The sequence below is a fragment of the Prionailurus bengalensis genome, chromosome B4 (assembly GCF_016509475.1).
Source record: "Prionailurus bengalensis isolate Pbe53 chromosome B4, Fcat_Pben_1.1_paternal_pri, whole genome shotgun sequence".
Classification (NCBI taxonomy): Eukaryota; Metazoa; Chordata; class Mammalia; order Carnivora; family Felidae; genus Prionailurus; species Prionailurus bengalensis.
In genome coordinates, this window is record NC_057358.1 from 58293390 (window position 1) to 58313292 (window position 19903).

Genomic DNA, 19903 nt, shown 5'->3' on the forward strand with positions numbered 1-19903 from the left:
ATGAGTAACAAAATACTCTGCAGAAAACAGGGATTCAAATTTTCACAGAAACTGGAAATATAAATTTTTAAAATTTTTATATATTTTATAACCTCCACAATTACTTGGAATAGCTCTTTAAAGTCTTTCAAAAGCATGCAAATATCAAATTAATTTCAGCAGAGGAAGATTAATAAATTTTTGAAAGGCAAATCAACAAGTCCATGAAATAAAAAGAAGTCAAAGATCAGAAACTAAAATATCTAAGTTATAGTTTAGCAACATAAATTATATAAAGATATGATGGGTTATAAATATACGAAAAGTTGAATGTTAGAGGAAATAAAGTACTACAAGTATGCCTTTGTATTACTCTGTATTTTAATTAGACAATCTCTATATAAATATCTACAAAGCGAATTTAAATTAATCCACTTCCATATCATATATACTACATTCACCTTCCCTACCTCCCCCCATAAGAAAACTTATAAAAAAAACCTACAAATCTACTTTAAAAGGAATCCAGGTAATTTTCGGATTAATTATGAATGCTGTGGTCTAGCAAAGCATTAACATCAAACACTAAGAACAAACTAGTATTTCTTAGGTAGTAACCATACATGACACACAGCTAAAAGGCTCTTATCATTGAGAAGCAGAGGGCAACATTGTTGAAATAACAAGACGACTCCCTTTTACCGTGTTCTGTGTTGTCGCCTACCCCAAGTGTGGTCCACATACCAAATATCAGCATCACCTGAGAGCCTGTTAGAAATGCAGGATCACAGGTCCCAACCTGAACCCACGGATTAGAATCTGGATTTGAGTAAGAAGCCTGGTCAATTCATATGCATTATTAAAGGATGAGTAGCCCTGCTCTATTTGCAAACCTTTATAACATTAGGCAATAATCTCAGATTTTTTTTTTTTTTTGTAAAATGTGAACTAAAATATTAACTAATGTTGTCTAAAAAGTATCTTTTAAAAGTTACAAATAATGCAAGTTAATAAAATGTTAATGGTATGGTTTAGTAGTAGGCAGTATGTTTACAAACGTTTTCAGTAACATTCCTTCAATTTTACGTTTGCAAAATATGTTTTTTGAGTACTTCCTCTATAAGGGAAATCAAGAAGTCTGGTTAGAGAAGATCAGTAAAAAGAAGACAGAAACCAAACTCTTCCCAGTCTTTGGGACCCGGGAATAGATTTGAATGAAATCTTAACTCCTCTGAAATATAGTGAAGTGCTATATACCAATTCCTTTTTGAACCTGTAAGTCAGGTTTTAGAATGAGATATTTATACTATAATCAAACCATAGAAATTCAGCTTTTAATCCTCCCAAAAAACTTAAAATAGAATTCATTGTTTTTTCAGTGTGTATAAATTTGTACAGCCATGAAGCAGTACATAAGCTTTTCCACTAGGGAAACAGACATACACACTAGCTGAATAATGGTTTACTTGAAAATATTTACACCTTTACAAAATTGAGTGAAAGTTTTCCAATACCTGTTTTTATAAGTTTAACCTGTTTTATATGTAATGAGTTGTTCATCAATTTTCTTAACTCCTAGCATTACAGAAGTTAAATTCCACAAAACTGTTTTTCTGGGTTCACAGATACATGTAACGAGCAAAACCCTAAATAAACGTTCGTCTTGTATGGAACATAAATTGATCAATTTCTTAGTATATGAAAATTATATTCCATCATATCCTTATGTATTCCTTTCTAGAATTTTTTTTCTGTATGTTAAACTCTCATTTCACACAAATATGTTACATAATATACCTGAAATTATTTTATTTCACTTAGAGAAAAAGTTACTTTTAAAAATGAAGATAATTTTTGAAAAAATTCAGGGTCAATCTGGCATTAATTTTTGTCAGAGCAACAGAGCAAATGAATAACTGAGAATTTCCATTTACTTTCTAAATATCCTCTTGCTTTAATAAAAACTTTCTCCAAAAATAAATATATCCTTAAAAAAAGTCTACAGAAGTAAAATTCTTCAAAGACAACAAAATTTAATCTAGAAACACATGACCTAATACTCTTCAAAACACTTCTAAAATAGGAAACTCAGTATTTGTTCCCCTGTTCTTTGACTTTATAAATATAACAGTTAAAAAAAATTCCCACATTTCTTGAATGCTGAATGTAAGATGTGCTGAGTTTAAGAGAAATGTTCAATGTGGAAAGAAACCAAAGCCAAAAGTAATACCATGGACACTGGATTAAGAAATGCTGCCCTTTCATACCCTTAAAAGAACATTTACCAAGTAAACATTGTTTTTTTTTTTTCCTATTTTAGCATAATGGAAAGAAAAAACTAAATTATATTAAATAATATAACAGTTATGCTATCAGGCATGTACATTTATCAATGCTCTTGCCCTCCTGCCCTCAAAATGATGTTACTAGAATATACATTAGCAAATTATGATTAATGATTAAAATTATCTGATATAGTTTGCAGAGAATAGATACTGATTACTATATTGATTACTATATTACATATTGATTACAATTTCACTTACCTGTCTTGTCTTTGCTGATGTTTCAATAAAAGGAATTCCATAACTTCTTGCTAAGTCCTGAGCCTGTTTCGTATCTACTGTTCTAGAAGGCAAATCACATTTATTTCCTACTAGGACCATAGGTACATCTTCAGAGTCTTTAACTCTTTTTATTTGTTCTCTGGGGAGGAAAAAACAAGTTACAGTGGAGACATTAGTAACAAAAAAAAAAAATCTTTCAAAAATTGTCCATAATTTTCTTATAAAATATGGCTGAAAGAAGACATTTAATGTAATTCCTAGTTTCCACCACACCAAATTTTCCTTGCTTCTTCATCTAGTTATTTTTTTTCTCCATTTTAAACAGAGAATTTCTGTGTCTCTTAAAAGATAAAATATCCAGAAATATAGGAAAACTACAATCTAATAGGTTCAAACGCAGGTAGGTCACAATGATAAAACAGAAAATATTGAAAAATTTTAAGCCAAAAAAGTGCTATACCTAATTTTTAAAATTATAACCTTAGAAACATATCCTGTATATGTTATTAAATGTATATGTACAGAATTTAAAATGTTTATACAAAAACGTAAATTACGATACTGACCTAATTGTCACATACCTTTCTCAAAAAAGAGACCACCAAGGTGGAAAGGTTCTGATTTCTACGTGGACAACATTGATGTTACTATACTGTTTATTCTGTTAAAAGTCCTTCTAAGGTGTTTTTTTTTTTTTCCAAGAAGATGTGCATAAACTTTAAATTTGGGGTAAAATTATATTCCTTCACAATTTTGGGTTAATTTCAAAGATACAGCATGGAGGGAGAAGCAAGACAACAGAGTTAGAACTGGTTCAGATTCCCAGTTCCTCTACTCATTAGCTAAGTAAACTTTATAGCTTAACAAACATATTGACACCTATTTACTATTCTACAAAAACATTGTCACCCACTCAAATTTCTTTTTCTCTATTACCAGACTACAAGGAAAACATGCTGTAAGAAATGTATTAGGTAAAATGTTAAACCTCTTAACTGGGCTAACCCACTGTTATAAAACATAGCTAATGAATGGGATGTTTAATATGCACTTTTTTGAAAACTGGACATCCTCAAAGCAATAGAATATAAACTATATTTAATGCAATGATTCTTTTAAAGAAGTCAATTTTATGCAGATTTGTCAGATTCTTTATGAAGTGTAATTTTTCTAGTATTTTAATCTTTCACTGCTTCAGTTTGTTTTTCTTATCTACAGCCAATGTTTATCCCATTACAAGAAATTCTACACCAAATATACTCAATTATTTTTAAGGCTATTTGAGTGGTACCACCTCAATTACCTTTTCGTATTTTTGTTGATGGTTTTCATTTTTATCATGGCTCTACCTTAAGGCCCTGTGACCCTAGTGTACAGTGATTAAGAGCACAGGTTTTGAAGTCAAACAAGCCTAAGTTTCAATTCCAGCACTGCCATCTACGCAATCTGGAACAAGTTACTCAACTGCTCTAATCCTCAAGAACTTCATTTGTAAAACAGGGATATAATGCCTACCTCATTATTATTTTAAAATTCAAATTAGATAATTAGCGGATGGTAGTCAGCAAAGACTCAGGAAATGAAGGATATAAATAATTACTCCTCAATGTCATTTTATTATCAATTTAAACCCACCTATAGTGGTGAATATCTTCAAATGATTTAGTATTATTTATGGCAAATACACAAAGAAAGCCCTCCCCAGTCCTCATGTACTGGTCCCTCATTGCACTGTACTCCTCTTGACCTGCTGTGTCGAGAATATCCAAGAGACAGGTTTCTCCATCAATTACTACTTGTTTCCTGTAGGAATCCTGAGAAGGGAGAAACACAGTCTGGATTATTATGGTGCACCTTTTACTTTTAAAAAGGTGTTATGCACAACTCAACAACAAAAAGACAACCCAATTCAAAACTGGGCAAAGGGCCCTTCTTCCTCAGAAGAATATACATCAATGGCCATTACACACATGAAAAGACGCTCAACACATCATTATGGAAATGCAAATCAAAACCACAAGGAGCTACCATTTCACACCCATTAGGATGGCTAGTATTTTTTTTAACTTTATTTATTTTCAGAGAAAGAGCATGAGCAGGGGAGGGGCAAAGAGAGAGGGAGAAAGAGAATCCTAAGCAGGCTCCACACTGTCAGCGAACAGCCTGATGTGGGGTTTGATCCCATGAACCAAACTGTGAGATCATGACCTGAGCCAAAATCAAGAGTTAGATACCACCCAGGATGGTTATTATTTAAAAAAAAAAAAAAAAAAAAAAAAAAAAAAGGAAAACAAGTGTTAGCAAGGATGTGGAGAAACTGGAAACTTTATACATTGCTGGTAGGAATGGAAAATGGTGAAGCCACTGTGGAAAATAGTTTTGCAGTTCCTCAACAAGTTTAACAGAATTACCATATGATCCATCAATTCTGCTTCTACATATATAACCAAAAGAATTAAAGCAGGAAATCAAACAGATACTTGTATGCCAATGTTCATCACAGCATTATTTACAATAGCCAAAACGTAGAATATATACACAGTGGAATTTTATTCAGCCCTAAAAAGAAATTCTGACATATGTTACAATATAAAAGAAACTTGCAAAACATTGTGTTAAGTGAAATAAGCCACACAAAAAGGCAAATATCTATGATTCCACTTACATGAGATACCTAAAATAGGTAAAGTCACAGAGACAAAGAGTAGAATAGAGGTTATACCAGACACGGAGAGAGGGGATTTTATTGTTTAATGGGCACAGAGTCTCAGTTTGGGATGATGAAAAACTTCTGGAAATAGAGCTAATGGCTGCTCAACATTGTGAATTTACTTAATGACACTGAATTGTACATTCAAGAATGGCTGCAATGACATATAAAATATATATAATATATAAGATACATACACCATACCACAATTTAAAAAAAAGATTTATAAAAAAGTGTTATACAGAGATTCAACAATGCAAGTATTCATATTATTAACAAAATGACCCGAATATTCTATTATTTTTTTTAATGTTTATTTTTGAGAGTGAGAGAGAGAGAGAGAGAAACAGGACAGAGTGTGAACGGGGGAGGGGCAGCGAGAGAGGGAGACACAGAATTCGAAGCAGGCTCCAGGCTCTGAGCTGTCAGCACAGAGCCCGATGCGGGGCTCAAACTCACAAACCGCGAGAGCATGACCTGAGCTGAAGTCAGATGCTTAACTGACTGAGCCACCCAGGTGCCCCCCCCACCAATGCTCTATTAAAGAAAATAATTATTACAGAAATGGGAGAGCTCTACCAACTCTGTTATTCAGGATGATTTAGAATGGCAAAAAAATCAATTTACAAATAATTGTCACGCATTTATTTACTTAACAGTCAAAAGAATACATAAGAGCAAGGTCAGTACTGAGGATTTTGATGCACTTATCCATTTCTGAAATCCTGGAAATATCTAACAGCCAGATAGATACTATGATAACTCTAGAGAGCATGACTGCTTTATCTGCAAATTCTGTGGGGCCTCTATTAAAAGGGGCATCAAGAAAGGGAGGGAGAAAGATGAATATCTTAAAGAGATTTTGCAACTCTAAGACTGAATAAAGGAAAGGGAGTAGATAACATTATAGAATATTAAAATGAAAATTTTATTTTCCTCTGACTTTTGATTAATACTTAAGACTTCATGTACTTTCTGCCAAAATAGGACTAAAAAAAAAAAGGGAAACGGACGGTGCAAGGTGAAGTCATGGAATAAGAGGGAGGGCTGAAAATGGGTATAAAGTGTAAACCAAGGACTTATTGTTTCTTATTGTTCCACATGTGGGCTATAGTATTAAAGTGCCCTTAGTTCATGAATTACTACATAGACCATTCTATCATTAAACAAAAAGAATGGTCATTAAAAATCATGTTTTTGGTAAAATATTTGAAAATTCTTTATAGAACACAAAGATATATATGTGTAGCATGATCCCAAATATACGAATATATCTATATACATGTATCTGTATGTATTATTTTAAAACTGGTGATATATACACCAAAATGTTAAAAGGATATGTTTTTGATAAAGAAATACCTATCTTTTTTTTTGGTACTAGATGCTACATTAAACATATTCCTTTCTATGACTTTTAATTTTTTCTTAATGCATTGAAATCTTTTTTTTTTTAAGTTTATTTGTTTATTTTGAGAGAGAGAGAAAGAGATAGTACGAGTGGGGGAGGGCAGAGAGAAAGAGGGTGAGAGAGAATCCCAAGCAGGCTCCATGCTGTTAGTGGGGCTCATGAACCGTGAGATCATGACCTGAGCTGAAAAACCAAGAGTCAGATGCTTAACCAGATGAGGCACCCCTATGACTTTTAATTTAAAATTTTTTTTAATGTTTATTTATTTTTGAGAGAGACAGACAGTGAGCAGGAGAAGGGCAGAGAAAGAGGGAGACACAGAATCCAAAACAGGCTCTAGGCTCTGAGCTGCCAGCAGAGCCTGACGCAGGGCTCAAACTCACGAACCGTGAGATCATGACCTGAGCTGAAGTTGGACACCCAACCAACTGAGCCACCCAGGCACGCCCAACCTTTTTTGTTTTTTCATTTTTTTTCCCTATGACTTTCAATTTTAAAAGTGTGAAAGACTACCATATTAGACTATGATGTCATGGTTATCTTTTAAAGTAACTATATTTTCCAAATTGTCTATAATAAAATGAATTATCTCTTCAGAGAGAAAAAAAGGAGGGGTATCGATTTTTTTTTAATGTTTTTTTTTTTTTAATTTATTTTTGACAGGGAGAGAGAGAGAGAGAGAGAGAGAGACAGAGCATGAGTGGGGGAGGGTCAGAGAGAGAGGGAGACACAGAATCCGAAACAGGCTCCAGGCTCCAAGCTGTCAGCACAGAGCCCGACGCGGGGCTTGAACCAACGGACCGCGAGATCATGACCTGAGCCAAAGTCGGACGCTCAACCGACTGAGCCACCCAGGCGCCACCCCCCTTTTTTTTTAAATGTTTATTTTTGAGAGACAGAGAGCATGAGCAGGAGAGGAACAGAGAAAGGGGGAGACAGAGAATCCAAAGCAGGCTCCAGACTCTGAGCTGTCAGGACAAAGCCTGACGTGGGGCTCGAACCCACAAACTGTGAGATCATGACGTAAGCTGATGGACACTTAACTGACTAAGCCACCCAGGTGCCCAGGATGGGTATTGATTTTCTAAAAAAGAAGCTTCTTACTAAAGATTTGAACATCTGGTAGGATTTTTTAAGCCTATTCCCTTAACTAAGTACTTGAAAGAACTCCTGTATATTATAAATTGAAAACCAGTATTTTTGAAATGTGATGAAAGAGCAGGAATTGAGAGTAAAGTACAGTGTCTTAGTCAATCCGTTCGTTACCCAGGTGTAGCTACAGATGAAAGACTTTCTTTACCTATTGCTATCACCTCACATTCTTCACTTACCAATTCTAACTTAGGTTAACCTTAGAGTTGAAAGTTTACTTAGTCTTCACATCTAAAAATTTCTACCAATAATAAAGTTAAGGACCATAGTCTTCTGGAGCCACCAAAATCTATACCTAATGTGTGGCTGGGGGATTACTCACCATCTGTCCACATAGAATTCCTCCAAGATGTACCTCAGTGATTCCCATCTATAAATTTTTTAAACATTTTTCATTTTTGATGAATACTCCATCAAAGGGACCGAGAAACTGGAAAAGCAGTCCCTATTCACTGATGTATTTCATTCCCATTATCTTTTCCCTTCTAAACCCTAACAAAATTGCCAGCAAAGTTAGGAGTCACATTTAGTTACTGAAAAAAGTAATCTACAACCTACTTATGTGCAATGGAGTAGAATATCCTGATTAGAAATAATAGATTTAGGTTAGAAATTCAGTATTTCCAAAGCTAATTTTAACTACAGTCATCCTTAGAAGTGCAATCAGTCACTGAGCTATATAAAAAGGCAGTGCAACTTGGCAGAAGCTTAAGAACAAAGTGTTAAATGATGAAGTATACAAAGCAGAAAGCAAGCAAAAATGATATATAAATACTAAAGATTTTGTTCTAACTTCAGGTTAGCCATAAGAAAAGAAATATACGGAGGTAGAAAAAATTTACATCAATGAAGACTCTTTCCCAAGATTAGAGTCTAAGGGTTCAGCAAACTACTGGCCCACAGGCCAAATTCTGCCCACCTGTTTTTTCATGGCCCACTAGCTAAGAATAGTTTTTATGCTTTTAAATGGTTATTAAAAAAAAAAAAAAAAAAGCAAAGATTATGCGACAAAGACCACTGTGACCCTTTAGAGAAAAGTTTACCAACCCCTGCTCTAAGCTAATAAAATAACTTCACAAATCTGAAGTATTCTCAACTAATATTATTTGTTCTTTTCATCTATAAAAAAAAAAAATCACCACTTTGTAAAAGTACAAGTTATCAAAGCCTAACCAATTTTAAAACATAGGTTCTATAATGAAACCAGTTAAGAATGAAGCAAGAAAAAGATCAAGACTTTACTTTTTTCAAAATTTTTACTTTTTTTTTAAGTTTTATTTATTTATTTTGAGAGAGAGAAAGAACATGCAGAAGCAGGGCGAGGGCAGACAAAGAGGGAAAGAGAGAATCCCAAGCAGGCTCTGCGCTATCAGCACAGAGCCTGATGAGGGGCTCGATCCCAAGAACTACGAGATCATGACCCAAGCCAAAACCAAGAGCCAGATGCTTAACCAACTGAGCCACCCTGGCACCCCTACTTTCTTGTTTTTAAAGTAAGCTCTATGTCCAGTGTGGGGCTCAAACTCATGGCCCTGCTGAGATCAAGGGTCCCATGCTCTACCAACTGAGCCAGCCAGGTGCCAGAAGACTTTACATTTTTCATGAGTATTATTTCCAGCCTTTCAAAGAGAATAAACTTTCATATCAGGTACATAAGTTACTAACATCCTTTGCAAATGAGGATAAAGCCACTTAAATTAATTCAACATAATAAAATGAACGAAAGTTATTCCATATATTTCCCTTCACTCCTGGCCAAAGTGCTATTTTTTAATTTACTGAAATACTGAAATACTAAATGAAATCTACCATGCCGGAAAAAGTTAATCGTAGATAGTAGTTAATCGTAGTTATCTGGCGATAACAATAAACAGGCACAATCCTTTTGGAAAGCAATTACGATATTTACCAAGAGCTATACAAATGTTCACAGCCTTTGACAAAATAATACCCCTTCTGGTAAATGTGCTAAGGAAAAAGGGTTTATTTATTTTTTTTTAATGACAGTGAAAATAGACATATACCTAAAATGGCATCCTAAGATGTCTTACAAAGAAAGATTACATAGGCATTTAATACTGACTCACAACCTTATGCCATTTACTGTTTTCAAAATATACTTCAAATCCAAGCATCGACCACCACCACTACCATCCCCTTAGTCTATGACAACTATCTGGTCTCATGCAATTTCTTACAACTGCTTCCTAGCAGGGATCCCTATTGTTACTCTTAAGATATGTTCTCCACAGAGCAGCTAGTGATCGTTTTTAAATGTCAGCTAAATCATGTCACTCGCTTGCTTAAAGTCTTCTAACAGCATCCCTTCCTTTTTAAAAATAAAATCCAAAGGGCTTACCACTTCTTCAGCACCTCTATATTTCCTTCACAAGCATGTATTATAATTTGTAACTATGTTTTTTTTTTGTTTGTTTAATTGTTTAATTACTATCTATATACCATCCATAATGGTTGGGGCACACATCTGCTCTGCTCACCACTATACACCTCATGTGTAAAGTCTTGAATACAGTGGGTAATCAGTACTGTCTGTTAAATAAATGAATGAATCCATTCAATGTAAATAAACGCACACACTATAACACAGTCTTCTACAAATAAGCACAAGTTTAAGATACTGTAAATTATATTAGAACAATGAAGTTGTAAATTTTAAAATTATATCAAGACTCTTAATAAATGTATTCAAGCAACTTTCATATAATATGAAAGCTTTAATGTAAAAATACAAACAAAACAATATATAAGAAAGATTTAAAAACATTTATGGGAGGGAAGAGAGTAAGACTACAGAGATCACAGGGGCCTTTAACTGTATTAAGTTTTGTATCTTGAAAAAGAAAAAGGATCTACACCAAATGTGGCAGAATGTTAAGATATGAAAAAGCTGGTTGGTGCATACATTGTGTTCAGTATCAAATTTTCCATACAACATTAAGAGTGTACCAGCTTCATCATCACTCACTAACAATAGATTTATACTTTTATTTTTCTTTAAATTTCTGTCCATTTATTAAGCTAAATATTCTTACTGTTTTAATATCCATTTCTTTGAGGACTAATAATGTTATATAGGATTTTTTCATATTTCCATATTTACTCCCATCACATGTGTCCTTTGCCCACTTGGAATTTTCATCTTTTTTTTTTGCACTGACTTGTATAATTTTTTAAAAGTGTTTTCAAGTTTGTTAAAACACCTTTAAATGCTGTTTTATGCATAGAAATTTATCTGTAGAACCATTAGAGGAATTTGAGAATTAAGACTAAATCATTCAAGATGAGATAAACTCATGGACCAAGACATCACTTTGTCAATTTTCTATTATAATTAATAGTAACCAAGTTACTCAGTATGTTCACCTTTTAACACACTCAATTTAGTTTTCCAACTCAGGCAGTGAACCCCTGACATGGGAAGACACCATAGTAAACAACAACAAAACAGTATTCGGATACTGTGATAAGCATATTATAATCATTAACCCATTTAATCTCCTTCTTCATGCTGCTGATTCCATCAGATGCTCTTGTAAACATGAACAGGACTGCTGAAAATGTGAGCTAAAGTATTATTTGGGGATTTACTTTTGAAAAAAATTTTTTTAACCTTTATTTATTTTTGAGACAGAGAGAGACAGAGCATGAATGCGGGAGGGTCAGAGAGAGGGAGACACAGAATCTGAAACAGGCTCCAGGCTCTGAGCTGTCAGCACAGAGCCCGACGCGGGGCTCGAACCCACAGACCGCGAGATCATGACCTGAGCTGAATCGGACACTTAACCGACTGAGCCGCCCAGGTGCCCCTTGAAATGTTTAATAAGGTTTTCTTAATGCGTTAAGTACCATAAGTACTTTTCACATACTACTAAATAACATCTATAAGAAAAAAGGAGAAACTCACTTTTACTCCTTTAATGCTCAAGTATTTTGCTACTCTTCCAAAAGATTATTTGCATCCATCATAGAATAATGTGGTCCACACTACTGGTTATAAGCCATCAAAGATTGTTATAGAAAGCTAGTTCTCAAAGACAGCTAAAATCCTGTATAACTGCCTAGTACGTTGGAATTATAGTAGGGAAGAAACATGGAATTTGAGAGATATAAACACAGGCTTATGAACTCATTCCCACCTACCCACTTGATTCTCTCTTGCATCATAGGGACACTTACAAAAATATCTAGTAAGTATCATATATTATGCCAGGAATTCTAAAGTTTTGGACCTCAAAGAGCTAGGACTGCTAGAAGAGATATGATATACAGACAATTAAAACTCAGTGAAATAAATGCAATGCCATGTGCTGGACAAAGCACAATGGTGGCACACAGGAAGAAGAGATCAACTCTGCTTGTATGAATTAAGTAAGACCAGCGGCTCCAGGCAGCAAGGAGCAAAGAGAATGCATAGAAACACGAACACTATGTTGAGTACATGGAACAAAGATGTTCAATACAACTTTAACTTAGAGGAATTACTGGTAAGTAGAAGTGAAACTCCACAATCAAGAGGTCAGCTTATGGAGGGTCTTGTCTGCCACATCAAGGAATTTTGAACTCTACTTATACTAAATTACTGGAAGGTTTTTAAGTAGAAAGGAAAATCAGATTTAGCAGGTTCACTATTAGATTATGAAAAATTATAGAAAGGAACCAGGTTGGAGGCTAGGAGTATTAAGAAACTATTACAAGAAATGACAGAACCTGAAGACAGAAACAACAGTATAGATGGAGAAGACTAAATAGTTTTGAGAACTATTTAATGGGTAAAATTGGCAGAACTACCCTCATACATTGCTGGTGGGAATGTAAATATTGCAACCACTGTGGAAGAGTCTGACAGCTGGTCAAACAGTTAAACATAAAGATACCACGTGACTCAGCAATTCTACTTCTAGGTATATACCCAAGAGAACTGAAAATGTATATTCACACACAAAAGTGTACACCAATGTTTACAGCAACATTATTCAAAATAGCCAAAAAGAGGAAACAATCTAAATGCCCATGAACTAATTGATTAACAAAGTATGGTAATATCCACACAACAGAATATTATTCAGCCATAAAAAGGAATAAAGTATTGAACCATGTGATAACATGGATGGACCTTGAAAACATTACACTACACGAAAGAAGCCCAAACACAAAAGGCCACATATTGTATGATTCCAATTTTATGAAATATTCAGAATAGGAAAATCCACAGAGAAAGTAAATTAGTTGTGGCCAGCAGCTAGCAGGAGAAGGGACTAAGGAGTGACGGCTAATGGGTATTGGGCTTTTTTTTGGGGTGACAAAAATGTTATGGTCATATAACTTCGTGAATATACTAAAAACCACTGAAATGTATATTTTAAAAGGATGAATTTTAGGCTGTATGAATAATATCTCAATTTTTTTAATGGCAGTTTACTGACTGGGCATAGGAACCGAAGGGGAAGACTAGAGGAAAAGATGAGTTCAATCTGGGGCATGTCAAATTCCCTACGCTTATGGGTTTGACCCGGAGGCAGCTTGATATAGAGATCTGATGCTCAGGACAGAAATCTAGGCCAGAAATAGGCTAGGCTATGGGCAGCCGCGGAACTTCACTAAGTTCTAGTGTGAGTGTCGACAAACTACCTAATGTCTCACATACTCACATACTCTAAGCCATTATCCTTCAGCAGTAAAAGTAGGTAAATAATAACATACAGGACTTTGTATACAGGTTAGGATTAAAAACTATGAAACTCCTTTATAAAATGAAAAGTGCTATAAAAAGGGTAACTATATGCTTTTATAGATTACATTACACATGCTATTATAGGCCAAAAAGGTCAGGGGGCAGGCCACTGGCTACTAGGAACTATATGGCAACAGCAGTATCCTGTTTTTATAAGATCACTGAACATCTACACTTGGACTACTTTTTGCAAAACTGGTCACCGTATTTCAAAATACATATAATCGAGCTGGGGCAAGCTCCAGGGAAGGAAAGCTAAAACTCTGAAGATGACAAAGGATCTCTGTTTTGATTAGGGTTCTCATGACAGAATTTTTGATTAAGACATTGATTGATTACAAGTAAAAATAAAGAAAACAAACGTTTTTCTACTAAGTGAGGAATACTTAAAATGATGAGAATGTTGAATCTTAGCTTAAGACTAGAGAGAATAAAAGGTGCACTACTTCCAAGAGATAAAGCTGGTTCAAAAATCTGAATAAACTCAAGGAAAATTTGCATAACAGATTTTGAAAATAAAGATACAATAAGCATACACCTGTAATCTATTGAAGTCATGTGGCATCTTGCCATAAATTATCACTTGATGCCAAGGACAGAATGTGAAGCAGGACCAATCACAGATCCAATCTTAATAATTACAAATGCCAATATAATTTTCATGTTCTGTATTATATATCTCTCAGCTATTCTTTAACTGGCCTAGTACCAATTTCATTATCCAAGATACATCTGCATTATCCAATGTGTTGAATCTTTTAAAAAAAGAAAGTAAATTATGAAGTAATTTAAAGGTATCCACCATGTTAGTGACTTTTCTCCCTCAAAAATGAATATTTATTTTCCCCTCTCTAGTATATGCTCATTTTTTTTTCAACTTTTTTTTTTTTTTTTTTTGGGACAGAGAGAGACAGAGCATGAATGGGGGAGGGGCAGAGAGAGAGGGAGACACAGCATCGGAAACAGGCTCCAGGCTCCGAGCCATCAGCCCAGAGCCTGACGTGGGGCTCGAACTCACGGACCGCGAGATCGTGACCTGGCTGAAGTCGGACGCTTAACTGACTGCGCCACCCAGGCGCCCCTATATGCTCATTTTAAAAAACCAAATATTACAGAGAATGAGTCTGGCTTAACTCCTACCACATTTTCTATACATATCCACATTGCTTTTACATACTATATGGAATCACACTCTATGCAATATACTATGATGCAGCTTTCATTTACACAATGGGTAATTTTCAATGACAGTACATACAGATCTACCTAATCTTTTTGACAACTGTATAATACAATTTGTGTAGATATACCATAGTTTATTTTACCCATTCCCTACTGGTAACCTGTAGATTATTTCCACTTTTAAAAATCATAAACAACACTGCAATAAACATTACCATGTATTATACATCTTAAACATTTATCCAATCGAATCCTTGGGATAAATTCCTAGAGGAGAAACTACTTAGTCAAAGAACATGCAGTTTACATTTTGATACATACTGCCAAACTGACCTCCAGGAAGTTTATAACAAGGTACACTCCACTACCTCGTAAGGAGTACATACACTTGCCTACGCACTCTTCCTAGCACCCCTAACATTATAATCTTAGCCAATATCAAAGTAAAAAGTGTTATTTATTGTTTGAACTTGTATTTCTATATTAATGAGGTATCTATGTCATTCATTTTACTTTATTTTTGATGGATAGGTTGGCTAATTATATCCTTAGCCTCTTTTTATTCCGATTGGGTGTTTGCTTTTTTCTAATTTATATATGAGAGCTTCCTGATTGATATATGATGCAAATACTTTTCTCAGGTTTCCGTGTATTTTTGTTAATGATGTCTTAATTTTCATGTACCCAAACTGCTCCATCTTTTCCTAAATGTTTTCTTAAATGGTTTAAGATAGTTTGAAAACAAAAAGGATCCTACTTTTCTCAATGGAGAAAAATATTTAATCCCAATACCACAAATATAAAAGCTAACCTAATGTTAATTCACTCAACCTGTTTTACTTAAAATAATACTGCAAGAGGGGCACCTGGGTGGCTCAGTTGGTTGAGTGCCCGACTTTGGCTCAGGTCATGATCTCACGGTTCGTTGAGTTTGAGCCCCACATCAGTCTCACTGCTGTCAGCCTGTCAGCGCAGAGCTTGCTTCAGATCCTCTGCCCCCTCTCTCTACCCCCACCCCCAAAATAATAATACTGCAAGAACCAGGATTTAAGATTGGTATTATTTTATTTCAACAGCTGTCGGATATAGAAAACAGTAAAATTTATACAAGGTAGAACCAGAACCTCTCACCATGGGAGAAATAAAATTAACGGAGGAAGGTGAGGAAGAATGAACTCATGATTTTTAAATAAATATATTCCTCAGAAGGGTCTAGAAACAGTGACACCCCAGCAGCAATAAATAATACCTAACATCTAGGTCTTTTTTTTTAAGTAATCTCTATTCTCAACGTGGGGCTCAAACTCTGACCCCAAGATCAAGAGCTGCATGCTCTACCAACTGAGTCAGCCAGACGCCACTCCAACATCTAGGTCTTAATTTCTAAGTACCACTCCCCACTAAAAGGAATTAGGACGCTTTGGACAAATGGCTGAATCCACACTGAAGACAGGAAAGTACAAGGTGAACCTAGCACACTGTGCCAGAAAATGAAGAGCTCAGAATCTTATAAGAGACATGTCAATGGGTACAGAGGCCAACTTGAAAGGGATTCCACTGGCCATATCAAAAACAAATTTGAGATCAAAACCAATAACTACAGTAGTAGACTTTAACACATTGAATAAAAAAAGAATCCAGGCATCCACACTAATACAAATAAGAAAAAAACAAATAAGGAGAGAGAAAAGAGAGAGCCCTTATTTATGGTAGATTGTCAACTAATAAATGTAGAAGTAATAACAGGGTTATAAGATGATCTACTATTTTGCAACCACTATGGTAGTAATTTATTCTGGCAAGAATTATCAGTGGATGCTATATCCCACTGAGTGCAAGTATGTTGGGAGAATAGGATACTTATAAGTCTCAAAGCATCTCCCCACAGGGCACATATTAAAGAAAAAGAAGATACCTTTACAGAGAGAAAACTGATAGACATCACCTTAACCAAATCAATGTAGCCTGTTTAAGGGTAACAGGTATTCATTGTACTACTTTCCCACAGTCTGAAAAATTTCAAAATAAGAAGTTGAAAAATTACCTAACATAAGCACTGTGTCCCTACTTAATCCTCTCAAATATTTTATTTTTACTACCCATTTATACTAATTCTATTAAGATTACAATACAACTATTCCATAAACCTATGCACTCTTTGACAATATAGTTAAAAGAGATGCAAGAAATCTAATGCCCTCCTAAAGCACAAAGCTTAAATTAAAGCTCCAAATTAAACAGAATGAGGATCATTATCTAGAAGCACTGCTTTTCAAAATAGATCTAAGACCAATAAGCTTCATGAAGACAGTGAGATCTGGTCCCTTTTGCTCAATGTATCTCCAGCCCCAAGGAAGCCTGCATGGTACAGAGTGGGCACTGAATAATAATCATGGAATTAAGGAATTAGGTGCATTGTTAAGAACAGAATCTTAAGAGGGGCGCCTGGGTGGCTCAGTCGGTTAAGCGTCTGACTTCAGCTCAGGTCACAATCTCGCGGTCCATGAGTTCGAGCCCCGCGTCGGGCTCTGGGCTGATGGCTCAGAGCCTGGAGCCTGCTTCGAATTCTGTGTCTCCCTCTCTCTCTGCCCCTGCCCCGTTCATGCTCTGTCTCTCTCTGTCTCAAAAATAAATAAAACGTTAAAAAAAAAAAAAATTAAAAAAAAAACCAGAATCTTAAGAGATGCCAAATCATAAAAACATTTTTTTCCTTTCACTTACTTCCATTACCAACTTTCACTGTATATCTGTAAAGCTTTGTATTTATAAAAATCCAGTTGTTGGACCAAAAAAAGTTGGAATAAAACATATCTGATAATTTTTAACATTAACATCTAAATAAGCAGTTATTATTATTAAGTAAATATTTATTCTTAAATTGACCTAAACAGAGCCTGAATTTTATGTTACTTTATTTTAAAAATCAGGTGCTCACAACTATTCCACAGTACTATAAAAATCTACAAAATGTGAACTTTCACAATTCGCCACTTTACAAATGCCCTTAACACCCATGTAGCACATCACTAGGCTTTGAACTGTAGTGTAGCTCCTGTGTGCGTGAAGAAATTCAGAGTTAAAGTGCCACTTTTTACTCCCTCAAAGTAACGTCAGTGTTAACAACCGACCACCCTATTTTCTCCTTCACTGCCACATTTCCTTTCTTAGTTAAAAATAATTCACCTACATATTTCATTAGTGAAACCTAACTCATCCACATAGTAGTCTTAATATTAGCAGAGAATAAAGGTGATATTTTAAACTTTAAAAAATTAATCATATAAAATAAGACTTAAAAAAAAATTATGGGGCACCTGGGTGGCTCGGTTGGTTGAGCGTCCAACTCTTGATTTCAGCTCAGGTCATGATCCCAGGGTCATGGGATCAAGCCCCATGGGGAGCCTGCTTAAGATTCTCTCTCTCTGACCCTCTCTCCCACTCATGCTCGTTCTCTCACTCTCTCTCCCCCCAAAAAAGAAAAAGTGACCTTTTAAAAAATTAAATTTTATTTATTTAAAAAATAATAAATAAAAGTTACATGGTTATAAATTGATTTTGCCCACAGTTTAAACAGGAAAAATAAAAAATAAAGTTGGTATTTCATTGTTATTTATAATGAAAGTGAATAAATTGACCAGTAGAGGGCACTCACTTGAAAAGGGGGAAAGCTGGCCAAAGCTCTGAAGAAAAATGCATGTACAAAATTGCTGTCTACCTTATTTTAAAAACGTTTTAACAGAACACTAGAATAAGCTAATGCACTATTAGTTTAGAAAAGGTAAAGTTTAAATCTGTGTTATGTTAGTATATCTAACGTAAAGCTTATTCAGAGACTTGAATTTGACAAAGAGATCTTTAACACATGGGAGTGTCTCAACCTCAGCACTTCTGTCACTTGGAGCCAGATAATTTGCTGTGGGAGCTGTCTCTGCACTGTAGGAAGTTTAACAGCATCCCTGCCTCCACCTCTAGATCACAGATGCCAGGAGCAGTCCCCCTTCTCAAGTTGTGACAACCAAAAATATCTCTAGGTATTGCCAAATGTCCCCTGGGAAGCAAGTCACCCACCCCTCATTGATAACTCCTGATACATATGTATAAAACCAGAAAAATAACAGTCGACAACATTATCCAACGCTTTTCCCACACCACTCTTCAATATTGGTTTAATGTTATAAATGTTCTCTCTATAATGCCTTATTCAGCAAGTAAAATAAATTCTGTAATTAATATAAAAAATAGAAAAAATATTAAAAAATAGAAAAACAGAAAAACTGATAACTCTTGGTGAATAAATACTCCACAGCTCAGAGCTCTAAAGATAGAACAAATCAATCCAATCATGAATCCATCTTCCTGAGTAGGAAACCTTCATCCAAAGCAGGGCATAATACTTAGACTGAATTCCAAGTGTCACATTAACAGAAGAATGGAAATGTCAATGAATTGCAGCCTGGAAAAAATACTTCTCTCTACATCTATTTTTACTAGCATGTTATATCCAGTAGACACATAATATATATTTGCTAATCGATCAAATGATCATTCTGATCTCAATGTCTATAACTACTCATATTTTTTTTAAAACAAGATTTTTCTCCTTCTACCAAATTTTACCTTGGAAAACACATTTTAGAGAATGTGTTTTGATAAAAGTGATCTCTAAACTATAAAAGCTTATGTTATTTCTAGCCTGGTATTGTGCTTGGAAATTGCTTTGACTTTTTAATATTCCTGTATCACTAACCATGACTTCATTATCTCTGGAACTCTTTGGTGAACTTCACACAAGATAAAGGTAAAATGTTTCAGAACAGTAAAGTTAATTATCATGTGCATAGCCTCAAATACAAATGTACTCTCTGCATCACAACTGTCTAATTCTATGTCATCTCACTGCCATTAAGATGCCATTGGATAGTGTGCTAAGTTCAAATTTTGGTATATTGATAAATCTGAATCAGCCTCCAATATTAAATATCTTCCTAGCTTAAAGACTAATTTTTCATTTTTAAAGTTATATACAAGGGTACAGTGGAAATCTCACTTAACTTGGTCTCAGAAAACTTAAAATTCCATTACTTACTAGCTAAGTATCCTCAGGCAAATTACAACCTCTCAGAGACCATTTTTATCTATAAAATGAATCA

General features: G+C 34.8%; 1 protein-coding gene across 2 annotated transcripts in view; it reads right to left on the minus strand.

Moving 5' to 3' along the window:
- The window catches only part of KRAS (KRAS proto-oncogene, GTPase), a 40573-nt gene that overhangs the window by 13755 nt on the left and 6915 nt on the right, over positions 1-19903 (minus strand). For both annotated transcript variants that reach the window (XM_043564827.1, XM_043564829.1), the window contains exons 3-4: positions 4182-4360; positions 2526-2685 (exon numbers count right to left, since the gene is read on the minus strand). In XM_043564827.1, the coding sequence (XP_043420762.1) occupies positions 2526-2685; positions 4182-4360 (339 nt within the window). The remainder of the gene's footprint in view (positions 1-2525; positions 2686-4181; positions 4361-19903) is intronic.